The 23029-nt window shown below is 54.1% G+C and overlaps 1 protein-coding gene across 9 annotated transcripts in view; it reads right to left on the reverse strand.

Annotated features, from left to right (window-relative positions):
• Nucleotides 1-23029, reverse strand: part of ANK1 (ankyrin 1) — a 196100-nt gene that overhangs the window by 34883 nt on the left and 138188 nt on the right. For 6 of the 9 annotated variants that reach the window (XM_037055452.1, XM_037055450.1, XM_037055444.1 and 3 more), the window contains exons 11-30: nt 22253-22351; nt 21733-21831; nt 21135-21233; nt 19846-20043; nt 19161-19259; nt 18629-18727; nt 14452-14649; nt 12102-12200; nt 10195-10293; nt 9865-9963; nt 8639-8731; nt 8082-8154; nt 7387-7410; nt 6178-6274; nt 5010-5088; nt 2878-2975; nt 2570-2794; nt 1483-1637; nt 901-1112; nt 197-401 (exon numbers count right to left, since the gene is read on the reverse strand). In XM_037055452.1, the coding sequence (XP_036911347.1) occupies nt 197-401; nt 901-1112; nt 1483-1637; nt 2570-2794; nt 2878-2975; nt 5010-5088; nt 6178-6274; nt 7387-7410; nt 8082-8154; nt 8639-8731; nt 9865-9963; nt 10195-10293; nt 12102-12200; nt 14452-14649; nt 18629-18727; nt 19161-19259; nt 19846-20043; nt 21135-21233; nt 21733-21831; nt 22253-22351 (2449 nt within the window). The remainder of the gene's footprint in view (nt 1-196; nt 402-900; nt 1113-1482; nt 1638-2569; nt 2795-2877; nt 2976-5009; nt 5089-6177; nt 6275-7386; nt 7411-8081; nt 8155-8638; nt 8732-9864; nt 9964-10194; nt 10294-12101; nt 12201-14451; nt 14650-18628; nt 18728-19160; nt 19260-19845; nt 20044-21134; nt 21234-21732; nt 21832-22252; nt 22352-23029) is intronic. The other 3 variants (XM_037055451.1, XM_037055447.1, XM_037055449.1) reach the window with 1 other exon arrangement.

Raw genomic sequence — 23029 nt, forward strand, 5'->3', positions numbered from 1 at the left:
GAGCACCCTTCCTTCATGGTTGGAGGGAGCTTCCAAGCAGGGCGTGGACCCCACTCAGATGCATCACCCCTCCATCCCTTCAAAGAGCGCATTACCGGGAGAAGCCAGCAAAGGGCAAGCTGATGCTAGCTTCACCTTCTCCCGTCTTCCCCTAGTGTAGCCAGAAGACAGGCCAGAGGCAAGGTCCACCTCTCACCAATGACACTGCAGAGCAGGCGCAGGCTGGTGGTGTCTCCCTCCCCGCTGTCCCGGGGGTTATCCGTCCAGGAAGGAGGGAGCGGGATCCGAAGCCCGATCGGGCGGTGGAACTTCCGGCGCCTCGGCTCCACGGTGACAATGGGGCTGAACGTGGCCTGGTTGCCCAGGAGTTTGGTGACTAGGTCATCCGGTACAGGCTGGGCCTGTGAGGGGCCAAAGGGGGGACACTCAGCCCCAGAGCATCGGAGGGACTTGTGGACAGGAAATAGCACAGGCCCCAAGGGGAGAGTGAACTGCCCAGGCAGAGTGCAGAGGGGGGCAGGGGTCCCACTATTGCCGGACCACAGGCCTGCCCCAGGTTTGACTTCCCTACTTCACTCTCCTTTCCAAACCCTTTCTCCCCATCGCCCTGCAGCTCCTTGTTCCCTGGATGGTGCCCTCCAGGAGGCCACATGATAAGCGCTTGACCTGAGACCTGCAGCAGCTTAGTAGGAAGCTGCTACCTGACCCCACCCACCGATGTTCCTTTGGGCTTCAAGGTGAAATCTCTAGCCAAATTTTCAGGTGCTGGGTAGCAGTGCGGGGGATGTCTGGGGGATGAGGGTCACCCGAGGGCCCTGAGTGCCCTCTTCCTTTCATGGACTCTGTCTGAGTTCAGGGGGCCAGGGGCGGGGTTGCCCCAACTGGAGAGGGCTGTGTCACCTGCAGAGCCAGCTTCACTCTCTTGGTGACAGCATTTTCTGGAAATGTCGCCTGCACCAGGGGCACCAGCTTGCTCCTCAGAGAGCCCCCCTCAGGGCCGATGGTGTCATAGTCCTGGCAGAGCCGAGACATGATCACGAAGTACAAGGGGAAGTCCGTGGTGATGATGCGGCAGACCCTCTTCTTCTCCAGCTCTTCCAGACTCCCCAGCTCTGGAATCACACGGCGTGGTGCCGCCAGCGCTGGTCATGCTGAGTCCCGCTCAGCCACCACGGTGTCCCAGAGTACCCTCAACCCCGGCTCCTGGGCCATGCCCCCACCCCAGGGGCCGGAGGCCAAGCCAAGCTGCCTGAGGGAGAAACCCCTGGGTCCAGAAGGTCTGGCAGAAGGAGATGCAGGTGGCAGATGGGGCCAGGTCTCACTCAGATGTCCCAGGGACCAGAACCGGACTTAACAGGCCATCTCTCGCGTCTCAGGGCTCTCCAAGCTCCAGGCATCCCAAAAGCCCACCCCAAAAGTGAGACCTCAAGTCCCATCTCCCAGAGGGAAGGCACCTGCTCTGGGATCCTGGGGGCTCTGTACCTTCGTCCATTCCATTGAGGATCTGATCCAGGTAGCTCTCTCCGTAGCGGCTCTTGTGTTCCTTCCACACGGAGCCATTCTCACTCCGCAGCACCACGAGCTCACGGTCCCCACGGCCGTGGGAGGCGAAGTGGGGGATCTCCACAATCACAGGGCTGAGGGGACAGAGCGATTGTGGGAAAGTGCGTGGAATCGGGTGGGTGTGCGCCTTGTGGCAAAGTAAGGGAAGGGCAGGTGTGTGGGTGGGGTGGCTCCTGCCTGGAGGGAGAAGGGGTCCTGTAGCCACAGCAGGGAACCCGCCTAGGGCGGTTCTGACAGTGGCACAGACCTGTCTGAGGTTCCTGAGCCACACCAGGCCCCCCATCTCACTCCCTGCCCTTGGACCGGGTCCTAAGAACCCACCCGACATCTCTACACAGGGAGCCAAACCTCTCTGAGCCTCTACCAATCGTGATAACGACATGCCTTTTACAGGGAGACCTTCAGAAGTTCATTTAAGAGGGAAAGTTGACACAGAAGGCTTCCGCAGGCCACTTTAGGAACGGCAGAGGAAAGCTCAAAGGTGGGGACAGGAAGTGGACAGAGACGAGGAGGCAGGCCTCCTGGGTGAGGCCTGCTGTGACTGGACAGCCTTGGGCCTGAAGAGCAAGGAGCTCCGAGCGCAGTGGGAGCCCGGTCCGCCCCAGACCGGTGAGCCACGGACCTCTGAAGCCCATCGATCTCACCATCCTCCGGGGCAAGGCTGTAAAGACCTAGTAAGACCATTCCTGAGCCGAAATACTTAAACCCTCGGGGTTCCCAGTGTAGCCCTGACCTCCCTATCTCTGCTCTAGCGTCACACGGGTTTGCGAGTGTAAGCTCCACCTGGCCTACGGGCTCCCCGGTGCACCCAGGAAAGGCAGTTACGTAGGAACAAGGGCCCCCGGTTCTGTTCCTGTGAGGACAGTGGAGAAACGGGGTGCCATGGGGCTCCAGGGCTCGCCTCTCTCTGCCCTGTGGCTGGGTGGACCTGGGGGGCTGCGGCTGCAGGGCAGGGACAGGTTAGGGACACTTTGTCCATGTACACCCAGGGAGGGAGCCCTCTCACCTCAAGAACTGGGCCCCGGTGGGCCCCAGTGCGATGATCCTGCTGGCCAGGCCCTCCTCCTCAGCCAGCGGGGGCGGCGTGCTCAGCTTCTGCGGCTTGACCAGGCGGCAGGTGATGCGTGTGGGCGCTGCGCACGTCCGAGGCGGGATCACCACCCTCAGGCCGTTGTGGCGACTCCCCCTCATGGAGCCTCCCCGGGCGTCCACCATGAAGCTCACCAGAAACCTGGGGCACGGACAGATCCGTGTTGGGCATCTGGGTGCTCCCTCTGAGACAGGGGGCGCGGGGCCCCCCACGGGGTCACTCACCCTGTGTGGACGGGGCTGGCTACCGGGCTGATGTTGTCTGAGGTCTCTGTGGCCGGGCTGCTGGGGATGAGCGAGTCTTCATCATACTCTTTAAACGGCTGAGGAGGAGAGCAAAGCCAACTGTCTCATCACTGCCCAGGCCACAGGTGCTGGTCTCAGGACAGCCACTGTCGTGCCCGGCTGGGGAGGCTCGGGGACACCTCCTTGCCAGAAACCAGGGGAACCCGTGGAGGAGGTGCTCCCGCACACTCGCCACTGACCCTTTGGGCACAAGGCATTGCTGGAGTCTAAAAGGAAGCATGGGCTTCTTTCTATGGTCATGGCCACACCCCTTGGCTCAAGGCCCTGGGACAGAGCTTCAGAATGGACGAGGCGAGTCCTCACTCCAGTCTGGCTGCAGTCTCAGGTCCTGCACCCACTGCTGACCTTCAATGCTGACCTTCCCGCCCTGTTCTCCAGCTGCACCCCAACATGCAGCCTCTGCTCCTGGTGGCTTGGTTTTCACACTAGGCTGACAGTGAACCCTGCACCTTCATCTTCTAGCTCGTTAGCTGCTCTCTGCCCTGCAGGCACCTGAGGTACATGAGGTGGCTAGAACAGACTCTTGCCCTTGGTGGTGGGGGGGGAGAGGGCTTCTGTTTCCTCATCTGCAAATGGGACAGTCCCCTGCCTCTCGGCAGCTACAGGGGCATGGGGCTGCCTCACACAGGGTCTTGAACATCACAAGGACTCATGAGAGCCAGCAGGGTTGGCATCTGTCCCCGGTCCCTCCAGGTCTACTCTCAAGTCTGCTCTCACACATGCTCCCCATAGGTACAGATGCCCTTGTCCCTCTCCTTCTCTGGTCCAATCCTATTTGTTTTTCACATCTCACCTCCACCATGAATCTTCCCCATTGACTCCGCCCTGGGGAAACTCACACCACCCAGTCGAGCACTTGCACAGTTACGCTTCCTGCATCCTGTGCTGACTGATCTTGAGAAGCTGGGTGAACCCTAGCCAGTTGGACCACCAGCTGGCTCCTAGGAGGCAGGGATGGGGCTCAGAGTCTGCCATCCAGCACTATGTAGGACACCAGTAACACCTACAGACTTGATTCCTGACTTAAGTCAGGAGCCAGAGAGAATGGGTTGGTCAAGGAACACACTGTATCCTGAGCAGGACACAAGTCCCCTGGGCTGCTTGTGTGTCACTGCTTTTGGCAGCACCCGGGCCGTGTCTGATGGACACCTGTCACCACAGCATACCCAGCTGCACAGCCTCACAGCCACGTGGGCCCAGGGCTATGGCCACTGCATTCGGACTCACGCCCCCTCGGTGGCAGCGGGAGGGACCAGCCTTCACTGGGACACAGGCCTGCCTGGCTCAGCTGTCAGGTCATTTCCAACCTCCAAACACCATGCTGCTTTCTCTTTATCCTAGAAAGTCCCCTTTTCTGGAGGAAGGGGGAAGTGCCAAAGGCATAAAATTAACTAAGGGGAAATTACATTGTTTTAAACCATCCTGTCCTTTTGGGGGACAATTTCAATGGCATCCAGGGAAGCCACAGAATAGGGTAGTATAATGCATAACAGTCCAAGGTGGGAACAATCTCTCTGCCATCCCCTTTTTACGTGTATCGGGATTTTATGCTCCCAGTCATCCTAAAGGAAGCTGAGGCAGAAAGTGCTCCCTTTTCTGGGGGTGTCAAAGAAAAGGGGTGCAGAGCCCGTGACTTGCCCGCCTTCACAGTAGGTGCGGGCTGCAGCCTTGGGCTCCCCTCTCCAGCACCGTGACCTGCTGTCCCCTGGGTATAGAGCGCATGCGCTTCAGGGCTGTGGCCCCGAGAACACGGACTTTGGAGCCAGGACTTCTGGTGTCAGATCTCAGCCTTGCTGATGACTGGACCAGTGTAATGATGCTTGACATGCCCGTGGGCTCTGTGGGCTCTGTGAGAGGCCTACCAGTCATCTCCGGGACAGCAAGAACGCTGACAACCCAAGGGCTGCGAAGACGCATGGAGTCCCAGATCTGCAGGGCTTGGTAAACGCTACATTTAGTTCCTCTGGCACTGCAGGTCAGTTCAAAGCAATGATTGTTCTGGGGCCCCCATTCTCCACAAAATGGAAAGTTGGAGAGACGATGGTTCTTACCTGTTCTGCGTCTTCAGATCTGATCACCACTGTCTCGGGTGTGACGCAGGGAATCCTCGGGATGGCTGGAGATTCCACCCTGTGCGCCAGGCACATTGGAAAATCACACAGATGACCCTTCCAGGTGCAGCCCTTCCTTTGTAACAACCGGCCCGGTCTGCCCCCCATCGCAGCCTGGACCCCCGCACTTGCACATGCAACACAACTCGGCCTCGGCCACCGAACGGCCTACTCCCTTCGCCCCACAGTCTCTCCCAGGGCCCACTGTCCTCAGATCTCACTAAAGGACCTGCCTCCCCCGCGAATCTTCCCTGCACTCAGCACCCCACTTCTCAGCCTTCGAGCCCTTGCTGACAGAACCCTCACTCCAGCCTTCACGTCTTCTGCATTGCTACATGACCTCTTGGGGTGTGTTTCCTACGAAATAAGCCTGCAGCGCCTTTATGGCCAGGGGCTGAGTCTTGTACTTTTTTCTAAGCAAGGTTCAATAACTATTAACTGATTACACATCCTTGTCATTTCACTTCCTGCTTTTCCCACCGCTCTGCTTTGTATAAGCCACCGAACTGAGCTGGCCCATGCCTGTCCTTTCAGAAAACGCCAAGGGTTTGATGTTTCTACGCCGTCGTCACTTTCAGACTGATTGGCAAAATATCCCTGGGTGCTAATGTACCCACAGCAAAATAACTCACAGGTCACAGGGAGGAATGAGAAGTGTGTTCCGGGCAGAAACAGACTGTCTGTGAGCTTCCCCTAATGTAAGGAGGACGTGGTCAGTGTTTCAGCTTAGCTGCCACCGGTTTCCAATGTGAATTTTACTCAATGGGGTTTTCTGGTGAGAAGCTGAGAGCGTGTGAGAGGGGGCGGGGCGTGCGTGAGTCTGTGAGTGAGGGGAGGGGGAAAGGTGGGAGGCAGAGGTACCAGGAGAGGAGGGGAGATGGTCCTGGCCAGCATGATGTGAGGGAGTCTCCTTGTCCCGGCTTGCTGCTCAAGGTACAGAGCTTGTTTATCCTAAGGTGCTGGACCCACAGTCCAAGCGACCAGCACCCTGTCCCTGTTAGTGGTACACCCAGGGCCTGGCCTTCTTGTGACTTTTCCCTGCTGTGGATCCCTTTTCTCTGGAGTCCAGGGCTGGACCCCGGCCATCCACGGCGTGAGCACTGCTTACACTTGGTCTAGCTTCGGCACGAAATCCAGCAGCTCTTTCTCCTCATCTACATCCCTGGAGTCTTGCCTCTCAGCCTTGGAGCCAATGAGATCTTCTCCTGAAACCACACAAGTTTGAGTGAAGCAACAGAATGGAGATGTCCGCTTTCTCTTCAAAAAGTGCTTTGCCTGGCCCCCAGTGCCGAGGGATGGAGGAAGGCCTCTGGTGCTCAAAGGCATCGTGAGTGATGTCCTCGACCAGTCCTGTTCCTCCAGCCCTGGCACCCGGGGCAGGGCAGCCCGCTCCTGACATCTTAGTCTGTCCCAGGCTTTGTAGAAGAAAAAAAAAATACAACCAGAAAGAAGCTTTTTTTTTTTTTTTTGGCTTGGCAAACTCTACTTCCAAAGAGCCCTTGCAGAGTGTGCAGTGACACCAGAGAAAGGGCGTCTCTGTTCCTCCCNCTTCAAAAAGTGCTTTGCCTGGCCCCCAGTGCTGAGGGGTGGAGGAAGGCCTCTGGTGCTCAAAGGCATCGTGAGTGATGTCCTCGACCAGTCCTGTTCCTCCAGCCCTGGCACCCAGAGTAGGGCAGCCCACTCCTGACATCTTAGTCTGTCCCAGGCTTTGTAGAAGAAAAAAAAATACAACCAGAAAGAAGTTTTTTTTTTTTTTTTTGGCTTGGCAAACTCTACTTCCAAAGAGCCCTTGCAGAGTGTGCAGTGACACCAGAGAAAGGGCGTCTCTGTTCCTCCCACACCGCACGCTATAGAAGAATAAGCCATGACAGACTGAACCCGTCTGTTTAGAAGGGCCGTGGGGTTTCTGTAACCAGGAGGTTCAAACAACGTCTGTAGCCCAGACCGCCTTTGTTCCTCTCTCCAGGCTCGAACTGGGGTTGGAGCCCTCGACCCTGCAGAGTCATCTGCGGCCCCTGAGCAGTGAGTGTCCCGACTTTGTGATCTGGAGCTGACAGAATGAAATAACCACAACAGCTCATGCAGTCATGACCACAGACACGGTGGCATGGGCACAGACACGGGGATGGAGAGGCGGGGCGCCCGCCAGGGCGTGGATCTCATGGGAGTGAGTGTCCTGTTTTAGTCGAGCTCCGGGCTCCGGACTGTTAGCCGTCAGAGGAGGTGGAAAGCGGGAATGGATTAGTGAGAGCTTGGATCGCTTAGGGTGAAATGCACTTGTGAGAAAGGACCACAGGGAACAGAAAGTGTTTCATACCCATTATAGTTATATGAGCAGTTCCTGGAAAGCAAAGAAGAGCCAAGTTTAAGAAAGGACAGGACTGAAGTTAAAGCGAGAGGCACAGGACCACAGGGGACACAGGGCCAGCTCTCATCGTCTACTTGCAATGTTATTAATTCAAGGGCCAGAGAGACAACCCAGTCCAATCCCACCATTTGCATCCCGAGGTTTCCTTTCAGACTTAAGTGAGGAGATAGGCTTATCTTGCACAGCAAAATACTACAACACTGTGATTCATCAGACTTGAAACTGCAGTACAGTTATACCCCGAAACTCACTGACCCATCCTATCGTCAGAAGGAATGGCTTGTCCTTTGCTCAAAGCACGAGACAAGCACTGGGCAGACTTTCACAACAATTCTTTACAGCTCTGGTGATGGAATCATATTCTGTGCATAATATATGCACACACACGTATTTACGACACTTCATGGGATTTTGTACTGTAATCTCTGAGATCTAGTTGCTGTTCTCTACAATTACATTGAAGTGGTGTTCTTGATAACAGAGGGCATCTTTAAGAAGCCGTTCTCTCCGGTTTCATTCCAGACCCGCAGAACTTGGCTGTGCTGTAAGGACATCTGCGTGTGACAGGAAGTGCCCTGTGCCCCTTGACTCTATCCAGGTGCCCCCTGACTCTCCCCGGGCTTTTGTCAGATCCCAGACTTTACCTTCATCTTCAGAGACATCCAGGATCTCATCTACTGTCTCAGGGAAACTCATCCGGTGCTTATCGCTGACTAGCTAGAAAAGAAAAAGCAGAGAATTCAACATAACTAGAGCAGTGGGCCAGTTCACCGATCCAGCAGCCGCCTGGTCACGACTGTGGAGACAGGAAGGAGGTGGGAAAAGTTTGTCCCAAATAAAGAAAATTCCAAGCTCTCAGCTCGGAAGCTGACTTCTGACAGAAACCATGTGCGAGCTGGCTAGGTTCCCATTGCCTAGCCGCAAGCCCCCCCCCAAGGACCCCATCTTGCTACTACCACCTTCCTAGGTTTGGTCACAATCCTAATTCCTCCGTCCACTAGGTGGCAGTACAACTCCATCGAATGGGGGAGACAAACTGCCCTGCCCCACCCCTCCAGCCTTTTGGCTTGGTTCTGCCAGGTGGGCCCACAGTTCCAGGGTTCCACAGAGAGAGCTCTACTTCTTAGAGTAACCCATGGAGGTGCCCTGTCCGCAGGCAGTGTGTGTTTGGGGTGAGGGTGCAAGGAGGAAGCAGACATACCACGACACTGGGTTCATCTGTGACCACCTTGAGCACGTCTGTTACAGAAATGTAGCCCAGGCGCTTGGCTATTGCCAGAGGTGTGGTTCCATTCTGGGAAAAGTGGCAGAGAGAGGGTGCGATCAGATGAGGGAATGGAGCCTGGGAGGAAAGGCTGCCCCATTTCCAGAGACCAAGCTCATATTCTATATGTCATTCAGGGTTTTAGGAGGACAGGCTGCACCTTGGAGCCACGAGCAAGACCCCTGCACCTCTGTGAGCTCGGACAGGGGCCAGACGTTAGCCAGTGTATGGGAGAGGGGAGGGCAGGGCACTTTCAATCTGCAGTGCTAACGGTGAGAACCTTGAAACGAGGGCAGGGAAGTCTTGCCGGGACAATCCAAAAACTTCCAGGAGGGAACCGACTGGGAAGAAATGCATCAGGAAGACACCATATGCAATTTTGGGGACGTGAGGGCGCAGGGCGACACTGTTGCTCGTCGCTCTCAACACCAGGTCTTCGGTGACTGTAAGTGAGCACGACCATGGCTAAGGAAACCTACAGACTTTGGTGAACTCCTTCCAGATCCATCAGAAATCACACCTTACCAGAAACGGGAGGGATATGGTTTCTACTTTAATTTTCAGAGAAAGAGCAAAGTGAGAGTAAATTGATATTGAGGCTTTATTTTCCTTTTAAGTTCTCTAGTTCCAGAGTGTGTCCTGGCCTCACACAGAGTCGGCCCCATCCGTGGTTATAATTTCTGCAACCATATCAGTAATCCATGGTGCACACACTTTCCGAGCTGGAAGCAGCCATGGAGACAACCCAGTAAAACCTGTGGGTTGTCAGAGGAGGAAGTTCGTACCCAGCAGGCATCACTGACGTTGCTAAGGACAACCCTGAGGCCCTGAAACGTCACAAACTAACCAGCCAAGACACTTGGTTTTGTTCCTTGCACCACACTGAAAGCAGCTCCACCTGTATTAGAAAGGACCTCAACAACCCTAATTAAACAAAAATGAAAAGGGGAGGGTAAGCAGTGCTCGAAAGGATAACCTTCGGCCCATCAGAGAAACTAACCGCAGGTCCCCTGGGCACCCAGACAGCACGATGTTATGGTCCTGCAGCCCGTGCAGGCCCCAGACGTGCAGGAAGGGCAGCTGAGCCCCTGTGGTTCTGCAGCATCTCACAGGGCCGCCCATGAGAGCGGCTCTCTGGAATCAGGAGCGGGGCGGGTACTCACCGAGCTGACCTCGTTTGGGGAAGCACCATTCTTGAGAAGCAGCGTCACGATGTCCGTGTGTCCCTGCTGGGCCGCCTGGTGCAAGGGGCTGTATCCTAGCTGTAAAGTGCGGTAGACAGTTTGGCAGGATTAGCCAGCTCTCAGAGCCCACATACTACCGAGTCTATCCGTCTTCTATGTGCAGCACGAAAAATGCATTTTCCCCATTTCCTCCTTTGGGTCAAAGCCTAAAAGTGTGGCAGAGCCCAAACTGTGCCCAGAGCTACTCTGGCTGCATCCTAACTTGGCACTTAGGAAGTGTCAGTACAGGAGTCTCGGGTGACCCCATACCTTAGTCTTGGCATTGACATCTGCCTGGTGCTGTAGCAGAAACTTCACCAGCTTGATATTTCCATAATGACTGGCCACATGGAGGGGAGTATAACCCATCTGAAAAGCAAGAGATGAGAATGGGGGACCAGCAGGGCTTCTGGACACACTAAGAGCCACTGTGAGCTGTGCGTTATAAACTCCTTACAACAGCTGGTTGAGAGAGTGGATGGGGAGACCCTTTGGAAGGCTGTCAGCTGCTATAAGGTGTATGCTGTGCTGCCGTGGCCAGTCAGATACCATTGGCCTGGGAAGGAATGGGGCTCAGGGTCGGACGAGTGGAGTTGGAGATGCCCAGGAAATATCCAGGTGAGCTATAGAGCAGGTGACTGGAAAACCGATGTGAACACGTGAAGAGCTCTAGGTAAGCAGATGCCTACGGAGTGCGTAAAGTCTTGGAGATGAGCAAGGTCATTTAGGGTCAGTGTAGAGAGTAAAAGGGGGGCCCATCTACCCAGGCAACACTGAGAGGGAGATCAGAAAAGAGGGCTGTGAGGGACAGGCCGAGAGGCGGGAGGAAACCCAGGAGACCCATGTTACAGAGGCCAAGACAGGTCCTTCCGAGCGGGGAGCAGCCCTCAGGCCCTTTGCCGGGAAGGGGGCTCTGACGAGGACAGCTGGTGGCATGGAGGTCACGACCAACCTGGATGGGAGCAGATCATGCTCCCATTAGAGGTGGAATCCCATTCCACCTGCAAAAGGTGGTCTGGGTCACTGAGAGTAGTGCAATAGATTTTATAAGAATGGATCATTGTTTCAGAGGAGTGGGCTTTGAGTATTTATTTTATTGATTTGTGTTTTGGCTGCAAAGGAGCTAATTTTCAAGGAATCTGTTCTACTGAATATTTTCGAGCTCCCCCCCAGAGGCCGACAAGCCAAGGCCCTCAGCCCCTTGGCCGTAAGAGCCCCTGGGGGGCTGGAGCTCACCTTCAGACACCGTCTCGACACACTCCCTGCAGGTTGGACCCCCAGTAATAATAAGCCTTTGGGGCCCCACATTCTAACCCTCAGTAGAAGATCTCTCAGGGAAGGACCCCAAAGACTAACCTAGGCCCATAAAGGGAGCCTCAGAGATCTAGAACCGTCTTGGTTTTCAAGTAGGTTCCTGTTGATGCTGTAAGCAGTTGGGAATAAAATACCATTTCTAGATTTTTTTCTCAGGGAGATTTCAACATCATGTTGTTGGCCGGTCTCCCTGCGAAACTTCGGAGGGAGTTGGAGCTGGGGGCAAGTCACGTGTTCCTTCTTTTAATACAGTTGCCTTGTGGTGAGAAGGAACAAGATGCCACTTCTTCCAGGAAGCCTCCTTCTCTACCAGACGGAACCAGCCTCCTCCCTTTGTGCTTCCAGGGCTCTCCATGCCTCTCTCACTGGGACATCAGTTAGGTTGTCCCTTCCAGCTCCTGACAGTCACCTCCACACTAAACTGCAAATCCTCGAAGATGCACTGCCTGGGCGGTGCACCGGAGCCTCAGCTGCCTCACAGAGCTCCTTGCACACAGAGAAGATCATAGAAAGTTAACCTGAATTTAACTGAACGCTGAAATAAAAGGGGCTGAATTTTCTAGCAAACCCTGGGAAGCCTGATGTTTTGACACCCTGCTCATGTAAGACAGGTCTTGGCATCATGATTAAACATTCCTTTTGTCTTCTCATTCTACAGGCTCAGAGGTCTAGCAAACTTCAAAATCCCCAACTGCAAAGTGAGGATTGGTGTCTTCACTGCCACCCCTAGGAAGGTGCAGAGGAGAGTGTGTTGCTGGGTCCCTGGAGTTTCCTAACTCTGAACAGGAGTCACTTCTGAATCACGAGGGAGGTGGGCATTGGGCAGGGCTGTGGGCACTTGCGGAGTGGCGGAGAAGGCTTACCCGAGTGGTGGCGTCCACGGTGACGCCGTGTTTGATCAGCACGTCTGCTACCGGAACATGGCCTTCTTGTGCTACCAGGTGGAGGGGCGTGAGTCCACTCTGGAAAGAGAAAGAAGTCCATCATCTGGTAGCCAGTAAAGAACTCCAGGCCACAAGGAAAGGGCCCTGACCCCGCCATGTGGCTCAGTTGGTTGGGCATCATCACGCAAACAGAAAGGTTGCCGCCTCAATTCCTGGTTGGGGTACGTGCCTGGGTTGTGGGTTCAGCCCCTAGTTGGGGTGCCAACCTTGAGCAAGGTTCTTCCAGCTCTGAGCCCACACATCCTTATCTACAACATGAGGCAGTTGGACCGAACCAGAGGTCAGCAATATTTTCAGTTCAGGGCCAGATCGTCAATATTTTTTAAGGCTCGTGTCTCTGGAAACTACCCAACTGTGCCAGTAATAGTGAGAAAGCAGCTATGGCTGACACCGAAACAAATGGCTTGTGGCCGTGCTCTAATAAAACTTTATATACACAAACAAACAGTGGGCCAGATTTGGCCAATAGGTCCTAGTTTGCTGACCTCTGAACCAGATACACTTTATGTTCTTTCCCATTGTGACATTCCCCCCTTCCAAGATTCCAGATGAGCTTCAGAGGTTTGATTTCCTTATCTAGAAAATAGGAATTATCACTGATCTATTTCAAGGGCAAAGTACAGATTATTTGAGAAAACAGATGACAACGCGATGAAAGGCCCGACGTGCCATTCAGATGTGGCGAGCGATTAGAGCACAGCCAGCACTGCCCTGTGAGAAGGATGGAGGATCTTGCTGGGGCCAAAAAAGCACCGTGTTCTTGGTGTTCTCCTCACAGCCTTCTCGTGAGGAGAGTAAGGCCCCGGAGAGCTTGCTCCATTTGCACACACTCCCACAAAGCGTCAGAGGAGTCCTCTCTCCTCTGTGCCCGCCATGGACCTCAACCTGCTCCGCGAAGTGTGGGCAAGAGAAGCCGCAATGCCTCTGCAATCAGAGGCAGCGGGCAGGGCCTGTCCTTTCTCCAGGGACTCCCCCTGCCCTCCTCTGTCTTCTCTTCTGGCGAGAGGCCCATGAGCAGTGCCTCTCTGCAGCTGAAGCCTGAGCAGGCAGGCCGTCTCCCGCAGGCTGGCCCAAGAGAGTGCCCTAGGTCAGTCCTGAGCCTCTGGGCACCTTGCCTGATCCGTGGGATAACACAGTAATCTGCCTCCTAAAGGCGGTATGTGGGTGAGTGAGGGCGTCTCCAGTGCAAACGGCGTGTAGAAGAAACCAAGAACCCCACCGAGCAGGATGGTCCTGCTGTGACACTTCCCTCCCGGGGGGTCACCTGTCCCCACCTGCATGAAGAGCTGAGGGAGCTGCACCTTTTTAAGAAATCTTAAGTAATCCTTAACGTGCTTCCCTCCTGAAATTGTATTGTGCTCACATATCATCTAAAGAAGTGGCTCATCGTGTTGAATGAGTCCACTTTTATGAAACGTCCAGAAGAGGCAAATTCATGGGGACGGAAAGCAGATTAGTGGTGGCCAGAGACTGGGGGCTTTGGTGGACATGGCAAGTGGCAGCTAATGGGTGTGAGGTTTCCTCTTGGGTGATGCAAATGTTTTGAAATCAGATAGTGGGGACAGCTGTCCATTTCCACAAAGACACCAAAACCCACTGAACAGTCCAATGCAAAAGGGTGGACTGTGTAGTATGTGAATTATATTGCGATAACACTATTTTTATTGAGAAGAGATTCTCAGTCTTTCCTGGGTGGTGAATGTCTTTGAGAGGCTGGTGGAAACTATGAAGACTTCACCCAGAAGAACACTCACATGCCCGTCCTGCCAAAACGTGTGTGTGCATCCGGAAGGCTTCAGACTCACGTGTTAACAGTTCCTGGATCGAGAACTTCCTGTTTAATGTATAGGTTGGCATTTTCTCAGTGGGGAATATCTTCCCCACTGAGAAAGAATATTTAGCACCAAATTACTTAATATCTTCCTGAATGGAACACTGGCCTAACTTGGGGAAAGTGTCCTGTGGATTTTGATATTGACCATTTTATAGACTCTTGGACCAACCTGTTTAGAAAGACTCTGCAAAGGCATTGGCATCTAATAGGCTCGGGGTCGTACAACCTCAGGAATAAACAACAGGACTAATTTTTCAAATTATAAAACGAAGATAAAATCTCCAAAGGGCTGTTGTGAGAACTGCACACACAGACACACTCGCCCAATTCAGAACCTGGGCATACGGCAGGCTCTCGGTATTCAGACATGACTTGTGGCCAGCTAACACGAAGCCGTACTGAGCCCACGGGCTGGTCCAAAGGTGCCATGCTTACCTTGTTCCCCAGGTTGCCATTGGCTTGTCTGGAGAGGAGCAGAGCCACCATCTCTGCATGGCCCTCCTGGGCAGCCAGGTGAAGGGGCGTCACCCCTTGCACCGACTCTGCATTCGCGGACGCCCCATACTGCAGCAGACTGCGGGCCACCTCCATCTGGTTCTGCTTGGCAGCGATGTGCAAGGGGGTGTAGCCATTCTGAAATGGAAGAATGGTTCCAGGAAGGTTGCGTTGACAACATGAGCACATGCCTTAACTGTGGTCCTCCGAGGGAGGGCCAGGCCTCCCCTTTGGCCTGCTGGACACCCACTGAGCACAGCTGGTGTCACCCAGAAGGGCCACTTTAGGAAACCAACAAACCAGCCATGTATTTGTGATCTGGAGAGGCCCCCACAAGCCCACAAATGCCCTACACATTCTCTCACTGCCTGTTTTCTGTACCCCTCTCTGATGAACTGCTGTGCAGGCAGCGTTCTCACCAACAGATGGAAAGATGCAACTAGGCCGCATATGGAACCCCTAGGACAGTAGGTGTGTAAGAAAACATAAAGCTCCCACTTCTTCCTTCCTGCTTTAAGAACCAACCCCCAACATTTCACAGAGGAAAAGGGGCAGAGCACTTCTCTCCCTGTGCCATGGACCAAGGGCTCGCCTGGCCTTGCCGACCTCAGGCAGGTGGGGCAAGAGGACATGCGCCTGGCAAGGGACTTGGGGACGCGGAGCCAGTCCTGTTCCACCCTAATTAGCTGTGCAATGGGGACAAGCTATTCAGCAACTTCCAGACTTTCTTCTGTATCTTTAAGGTATTAAAGGTAGATAATAACACCTACCTTGTTCTTAAAGGTGTTGAATAGATCAAATGCAATAGTATGTGAAGGTGCTTTCCAAACTTAAGACATAAACGTAATGAAACTTGGTGTATGGGTCAGAAGATACTGCCAGCCCCCGAAGTCAATCAGATATGTCACTGTGCTCTGCTTATTCGTCTGGCTTTTCTTGTTTCTTTTACTTTTGGCAGTAGGGCATTCTCAGTGCAGAGAGCAGCGCACGGGTTTACATTCTGGTGTGGGCTCCTTATCCCACGCAGACGGGTGACAGCGACAGAGGCCATCACCGCTCGAAAGTGCTCACATCACCTAAGGTGGGCGTTTTTATTATTTCCCCACTCTGTAGATACACAGGCCAATTCTTCGAGAGGCTGGCCGAGTGCCTTATCCGGTGTCACATAGTAAATGGGGTAGCAGGGGCCCCAAGCCTGCCCTTTCTGACTCCAGATCCCAGCTCCTTCAGTGGGAGCTGTCCTCAAACTTCCACGTGTCTAGAGTCACTTGGGGGTCTTGGTTAAATGCAGATGCCAACTCAGAAGGTCTGGGAAGACCCAAGATTCTGCGCTTCTAACAAGCTCCCAGGTAATGCGGATGCTGACGGTCTGAGAGCCATCCTCTGAGTATCAGATCCCAAAGCACTCGGGGCTAACGGGGGTGCCAGGCCCCGGGACCTCTGAGCAGGACCCGTTGACCTTCGAAGCATATGCCCACCCAGCCCCCGAGCGGACAGCAAAAGGCATGTGGTCCTCCCATCCTGGGCAGCATTCTGTGAGCTGTCCCAGAGAACTGAGCCTCCCTCCAGCCATGGTCTCCCTGGGGAAACTAGAAACCCACATTTCTGATTCTGTCAGGATCACTGATCAGAAACAGGCAAAAGAGGAAAGGGGCCGACCAGAACGGCAAAACCCATTTTGTACCGCTGGGGCACAGGGAGAGACCCAGCTACAAAGTGGATTGTATGGAGAAATGAAAAGGTGTAATTTACCCAAAGAATTAAACTGAATGAAAAAAATCTTTCCATTTAAACAATTATGTAAGATAATCCATTTTGAGTGTTTCTCTCTTTTTTTTAATTTGATTATGTTATGAGAAAACAGTAAATTCTTCTTTGCAGATTGTTTTCACATAACAAGATCCCCATTTGGATTATAACAAAGTTAATTAAACAAAATGAATTTTGTACTACATCAAAAGAGAGCACGGAAAAGGGGTGCGGTCCAGCAGATCAGCCTGAGGTTGAGAGCCACCCCTAAGGGGAGGTCCTGTTCTCTGAGCATCACAGTGTCTACTAGGCACAGCCAGCGGATGACTTGGGGCGAGGCCCCTGAAGCCCTCTCTGCAGCCTGGCCCATAGCTCCCATTCCCTGAGCACAGGCAACGCTTATCAGGACTTCCCTTCACGTTCAAAGGAGCACCTCGGGCAATGCCAAGTATATTCAAGGAAGTGAAGTTGAAGACCCAGGCTTCGTGGGCAGTTGGGGATGTCCACACTGTTAAAGTGCAGATTCTGACTCAGAAGGTCCAAGGAGGCCCACGATCCTCTAAAACTCAGAGGAGCCTCCATTCTGAGAAGGAAAGACTCACTGGCAGGAACAGCACTCACCCCTGCGGAAGGGCAGGCTGGGCCTGCAGGCCGCTCGGGCTGCCAGGTGGCCCTGGGGAAAGCTGGGCTACAACTGTCCATCTCCGGACAGGGACCGCCTCTCTGAGCTCCCCCCAAGCCAGGACCCAGGGGTGACAAGGACAAGGAGCGAGGCGGCAGGAGAGTCAGGGGGGGTTAGGGAGGGCCTGGTGCCAGTAAAAGGCTCTGCTTTCCCCGAGGAAGCGAGCTCATCCAAAGGCGGGCATGCTGGGGAGAGACCTGCCTGAATGTGAAAACAACATTAGCATCAAAATCGGAAAGGGGAGGGTTTGGTTTGGGTGCGGAGAGATTTGCATGTGAAATTCTACAAAATTGCCAGACGACTCGGTAAACTATTTTTGCCGTGGAAACAAACCCCATCTGTACAGCATGTGTGCTTGGATAAATCTCTCTTTAAATACCAGGAACCTGGCTCTGATTTCTTCTGTGCGAGGAGGGGTGCGAGGAGGGGAGTCCAGCTCTTTATTTTTAGATGCAGGAGTAAGTCACTTCTTAGCAGGGCCGCGGGCTCTGTCTACACAGGGACGTGGGCTTTGCTACGACAGCATCGGGGACAGGAGCCCAGGAGACGGGGGCATCTGGGAGGCACCATCTGCAGGAGGCTGTACACCGAGGAGGAGCCTCCAACCTGAGAAGGCCCACACGGTTTTTCCTTACTCGGCTGTGTCCCCAGGAAGTCGGCAGGTGTCAGCTGGAACCCCCCCAGACCAGCCTACCCTCATGGCTCGAGACAGCACTCAGGTGGATTCCTGCCTGGCCGAGCACCGGGGTTTGCACTCCCAGAAAGTATGCCTCTGAGTCTGGGCTGCCCTGCCACAGGGCTGGCTGCTGCACGCCTGGGTCGCCTGTGCTCTTCGTATCCAAGCCCTGCTCCCCCTCCTCGCCCCTCCTCCTGCGGATGGCCACCAGCCCCACAGCGACCCTCTCCTCCCAGACAAACACTTCACACCTTTGGTCCCACAGGGGGCAGCCTAACCCCCAAATAAATGGTCCTCTGTCCAGCTTGTATTGCCCCACCCCCACCCGCGGCCAGTCTAGTCTTACATAATACGCAAGCCCGGCAGCTCCCTTCACCGGGGTTCCCTTGAGAGGCAATGAATCTGCTGCTCTGAGCAGCGCAGTTCAGTGCTGCGTGGAGCCAGCGCCCTGGACACTCGTCTACCATGTGACATACAGGATATGCCTGGTTGAAAAACACCACGATCCAACAGTCTGCACTCATAAGAAATATGGATTGGGGGGGGGCCGTTGCTTCCAGGTTCCAGCAAGTTTGCCCCCAGCCCTGACTATTTTTCCCAACGTGTGGGAATCAGCCACTGTGCTGGAATCAGAGAACAAGCCTGACTGTGCATGGAGATTCCTGTACCTGCTGACCTTGGACAGCCCATGTGCAAAACTCAGCGGACACTCGCAGCTTTGGGGAACACGTTGCGTGAAAAGAATGCACCTCTGCGAGGTAACCTGTTGCTAAGAAGTGTTACCCACTTCCCACCCCACTCCTGGTCCTCAAACAGTGGTGATTATACTGCAGGTAACATTTGCGAAAGTGAGGGAGACTTCTGAGGTGAAAAATAAAAGCAAAACACCAAAGCCCTTTGGCTGCTTCTGGAACAGCCCCCCCCAGGAGAGGCGGGCAGCCTGCTGCGGGGTAGGGGAGGGAGGCCAGGTGGGGTCTGCTCTCCTGCTGGGCGGAACGGGGCGGGCTTACCCAAGCAGGACTGTGCGGGGAGCCACCCCGGGGAAGCAGCAGCTTGACGATGTCCAGGTGGTTGTGGTGGACGGCCACGTGCAGGGGAGTCAAGCCATTCTGCCGACAAAGAGAACAGCTTTCACTCAGTGACTTTCTCCTGAGTGATTTCTTCAGCCACAGGCCACACCATTCTGGAATTCACATCACTTCTTTTATAGAGGTAAAATCTGGCTAAAAACCACCCCAGGCCCAGTCTTGACAGAAGTCACTGAGAGCACACCAGCTGGACCCAGGGCCACCTCCTTGACCTTGCTGGGCCCGATGGGGCAGTGCTATCAGCACACGGGTTCAGAGTTGGCCACCAGGCCTTTCTAGGAGGTCAAGGCCTTTGTCAGAAAGACCAGTCTTCTCAAAGGTCGTTCTCTCTAGATAGCTGCCCGTTCAAAAGGTGGACAAAGTGTGCTTAGGCAAGAGATGCTCTTCACAAGCAGTAGAGTTTATCTTTTGTTCTGGCTTCTGACCCGAGAGAGGGAGGGAAGTTCAAGCTCACCTTCCCAGCGGCATTTGGATGTGCGTCCAGTTCCAGTAGTACCTCCGCCACCCGAGCCTTTCCATACTTGGCTGCCACGTGGAGAGGGGTAAATCCTTTCTGAGAAGAAACACAGTCTGTCAGAACCCTGGGGAGCCTCAGCTGTCTGCCCTGGGGCCAGGGCCTATGGCAAAGGAGGTGTCCCTGTCCCACCTCCATGGGCAGCGAGGCACCAGTCACACACCAGGGCACAGCATCTCCAATCCCTCCAGAGGCCATGGCCTCAGCTGTCAGCAGGCTTCCCCTCCCACCCGCCACCTGCACCTCCTCACAAGGGCAACATCATCTTTTGTTTTGATTCAGTCACCAGCTCATTGAGGGCAGGGGTTGAGTCTTATGCCTCCTTGTATCTCAGAACCTGTCTGATTTGTCTAGAGCTGGTGCTGAGCAAATAGCGACTCCAAAATGCATAGACGAAGGCTGGATGGGGGAGTGAGAAACTACAGCTCGCTGCCTTGCTGGGGCAGAACGATGGCGTATCCGGCTCACAGATGCTGGCCAGTCCTGTGCGTGCTGGCCCTCCCTGCTGCTTTCAGCACAACTGAGACAGCACAGAGGAGCAGGTGGGAATGCACCCCCTGCGCGCTGGCCCCGCCGGGGCCAGCCTGTGCCAGTCACCTGGAGAACAAGAGGAGAAAGGCTGTACCTTGGTCATGCATGCCTGGGAGGCTTCCTTTTCCAGAAGGGCCAGGGCCGTTTCCACGTGGCCCTCTCGGGCTGCGGTGTGCAGCGGGGTGTGCCCGGCGGTGGTGGCCAGGTTGGGGTTGGCGCTGTTTTCCAGCAGGAGCTTCACCATGTTTGTGTGGCCAATGCGAGCTGCACAGTGAAGTGGGGTCTGGTCATCCTGGAACCCAAGTGAAGAAAAAAATAACAGGATAACACTAAGGGTACCCAATCCAGGCCTCCATTTTACAAAGGGGGAAGATGATGCCCAGAGAGGTTAAGTGACTTTCTCAAGGCTGGTAAGATGAAGAGATGGAATTCGAATTGCATCTCTGAGTTATAGGAGCCCACGCGCTGTCTGTTACAACAAGCCCTCAGGTTAGTCGTTATTTCGACTTAGTTGCCCAAAGGCTCAGCCTTCCCATCTGTGAAAGGGGAATAATAGTATTGAACTCTTAGGACTATGGTTCGGATCAAGCAGATGGTGTGTATAAGAAGTTCCACACAGTGTTTGGTACATGATAGGTGCTCAATAAGTTGTAGGGGAGATGACCATGTCCAGAGTCACTCCTCAGTGGACACTCTCTTTCCCTTTTACACTGCTTTTGGGTCCTTAGAGAGTCTAAACCGCTGAAGGGGCAAGGGGACTTCTCACCCCATCCTGCCCCTTCTTGTTTATGCCTGATGCAGAAGGGCTGTAGCGGTGAGGTCTCTGTGTTAGGGGGCCACGCTGGGGGCTCCCTCGTGTGATCCCAACATAAATCAGAGTCCTAACTCCAGACGGAGACTCTGTCACCTGCTCTTGGGAGCCTGCTCTTGGCCAAGGCGGTTCAGCCTGCAGACTCAGCAGCCACTCTTACCCTTCACTCATCCAATTCCACGAAATGCTTTTTACAACAAGCAGGAAGCGTCTGTTTTCAGATCAAGTCATTCCTGACTGATATTCACCAGCCACCCTTTCTTTAAAAAGTTGCTTTTCTTCTTATACTAAGACTTTAACCACTACGGAACCCTTTCAGCCCCCAAAACACTGCAGGCCGTCCTTGCTGTTGGACTTTCCTATCCTAAAGAAACAGAGCTCCAATGCAAAACTGTCTCTGGTCTCATTGGAACAGAACCCCTGCAAAGCAGAGCCTGCGTGTTCAGTGCATCGGACCCGGGAATCTCTGTGCCGCCGCCGGTGCTGCAGCCAGGCCTCTAATTAGGACGGATTCCTCCTCACTGAGCTTGAATTGCTTGCATCCTAGGATTCCTCCTGCCTCCAGCACGCACCTTGGCCTTGGCATTGACTTTGGCTTTATTCTGGAGCAAATATTTGGCAACTTCTGTGTGCCCTGCCCTGGCTGCCATGTGTAGCGGGGTCTCCACCTTCTGTAAAATAACAAAATTATAGATGTGTTAATGCATGCAGGGTTTCCGAAAGGACACACACAGGGCTCCAGAGTGTGAGCCTGGAGAAGCTTGGCTGCTTTTTGTCCAAGAGGCGGGGCTGCCCCAGTATGCAGCTCCTGCAGCCATTTGCCTGCTGATGCCTGGGGCGTGTGTGTGTGTGTGTGTGGGGGGGGGGGTCCAAGTATACTTGCAAGCAACCCCCCGAGCTCATGAATGTTTAAAAATGCAAATATATTCCCAGATAACACTCACAGGAGTTCTGAAATTATTGTTCAAAATAACTCCCCGAGACTCACAGACATGTGACAAGTCTTACTGGAAAAGCATCAGTACATAAGGATGGTCTCCCCAAGTCTGAAGGCTCTGCTATTCCAAGAATTGGACTTGTACCCACAGAGAGATCCAGGGACCACCGGCTGAAGCTCGCCTCTAAGCTCTTGGTGCCAAGAACAAGCCCTTGCTCTGCCTGCGGGCTTACCACATTGGAGACATTGGGCGACGCCCCCCGCTGCAGGAGGTTCTTCACGATGGGCAGGTGCCCCATGAAGGAGGCCACGTGGAGAGGGGTCAGGCCAGACTGGAACAGACAAGAGAGGGATGAGAAGAGGGGAGATTTTCCTGCTCCTCCAAGGGAGAGACACCCAGGTGTAGTTAGGGTTTTCTCATTGCTAGCTGCTCCAGAATGGTTTTCCAAGACAGCGGAGTTAAATGAGACAGGTTCATTTCCAGGAGAAGGGCTAGAGGGGGGAAAATCACCACAGGGTGATTCTGCCCACTTTTACAACTCGAAAAATTGTATCTGATTTTGGAAAGCGTCCTGACACTGGACACATAGGTCCTTGTCTTAGTCACCCCGAATTTGTTCCTCGGAGCAGTCTGGGTGGGCACATGCCCACACACCCCTGCAGCCACACGTAGCTACAGAGGGCTGCTCCCCAAGAGGCTGCTGGAGGAAGACCACGGGGTGACCACCCACCCATCTGCAGAGTCTCTCCTACCTCGGTGACAGCGTCGATGGAGGCTCCTGTCTTCAGCAGCAGCTCCATGACACGGATGTGGTTCTTCTTGCAGGCGATGTGTAAGGGGGTGAAGCCGTTCTGCAGCCCCGTACAAGGGAGACAGACACAGGCGCTCATGGACCAGCCCCCGGAAGGCCCAGACCGCCTTGCTGATTAAACGGCAGCCTCTGCCCAAGCCTGGCAGCGATTTCCCGCAGACCAGAAAGTCAATCACTGCAAACCACTGAAGAGGCAGGTGGTTCTCACTGCGTGCACCAGGCGCGCTCCTGAGCATGTTGTCTCTAAACCCGCTTTAAAAATTTAATCGTATTTTTGGGTGTGGGAAAAGAGCCTGCTGTTTAAAGTTTCCTCCAGGGGAAATTTACAATAAAGAGTACTTTTGTGAAGCAAATCATGTTCCCTCTTCCCGGAAACCAACGATCACTCTCAGTGAAATGGATTTCTGTCCATCAGCTCCGCTCTAAAGCGGTATACTAGAATGTGGACCCCACAAGGGCAGGGGTGTTTGTGTGCTTGTTTCTGTCTGTCTGCTTGTTCTTTCCAGTGCTTTATGCCCCCAAAGCAGTGGCTCTCAAAGATTTTGTCCCCCCACCCCAGCTCCAGGTCCCCTGGCAATGTCTGGAGGTATTTTTGACGGTCACAACTCAAGGAGGAGTGCCATTAGCACACGGCAGGTAGAGGCCAGGGATGCTGCTAAATATCCTACAGGGCGGAGGCCAGGCCTCTGAGGCAGAAAAATGCCAGGCTCGACATGTC

This window comes from Sturnira hondurensis, unplaced genomic scaffold, assembly GCF_014824575.4.
Source record: "Sturnira hondurensis isolate 20B ecotype Veracruz unplaced genomic scaffold, ASM1482457v3 Scaffold0008640, whole genome shotgun sequence".
Classification (NCBI taxonomy): domain Eukaryota; kingdom Metazoa; phylum Chordata; class Mammalia; order Chiroptera; family Phyllostomidae; genus Sturnira; species Sturnira hondurensis.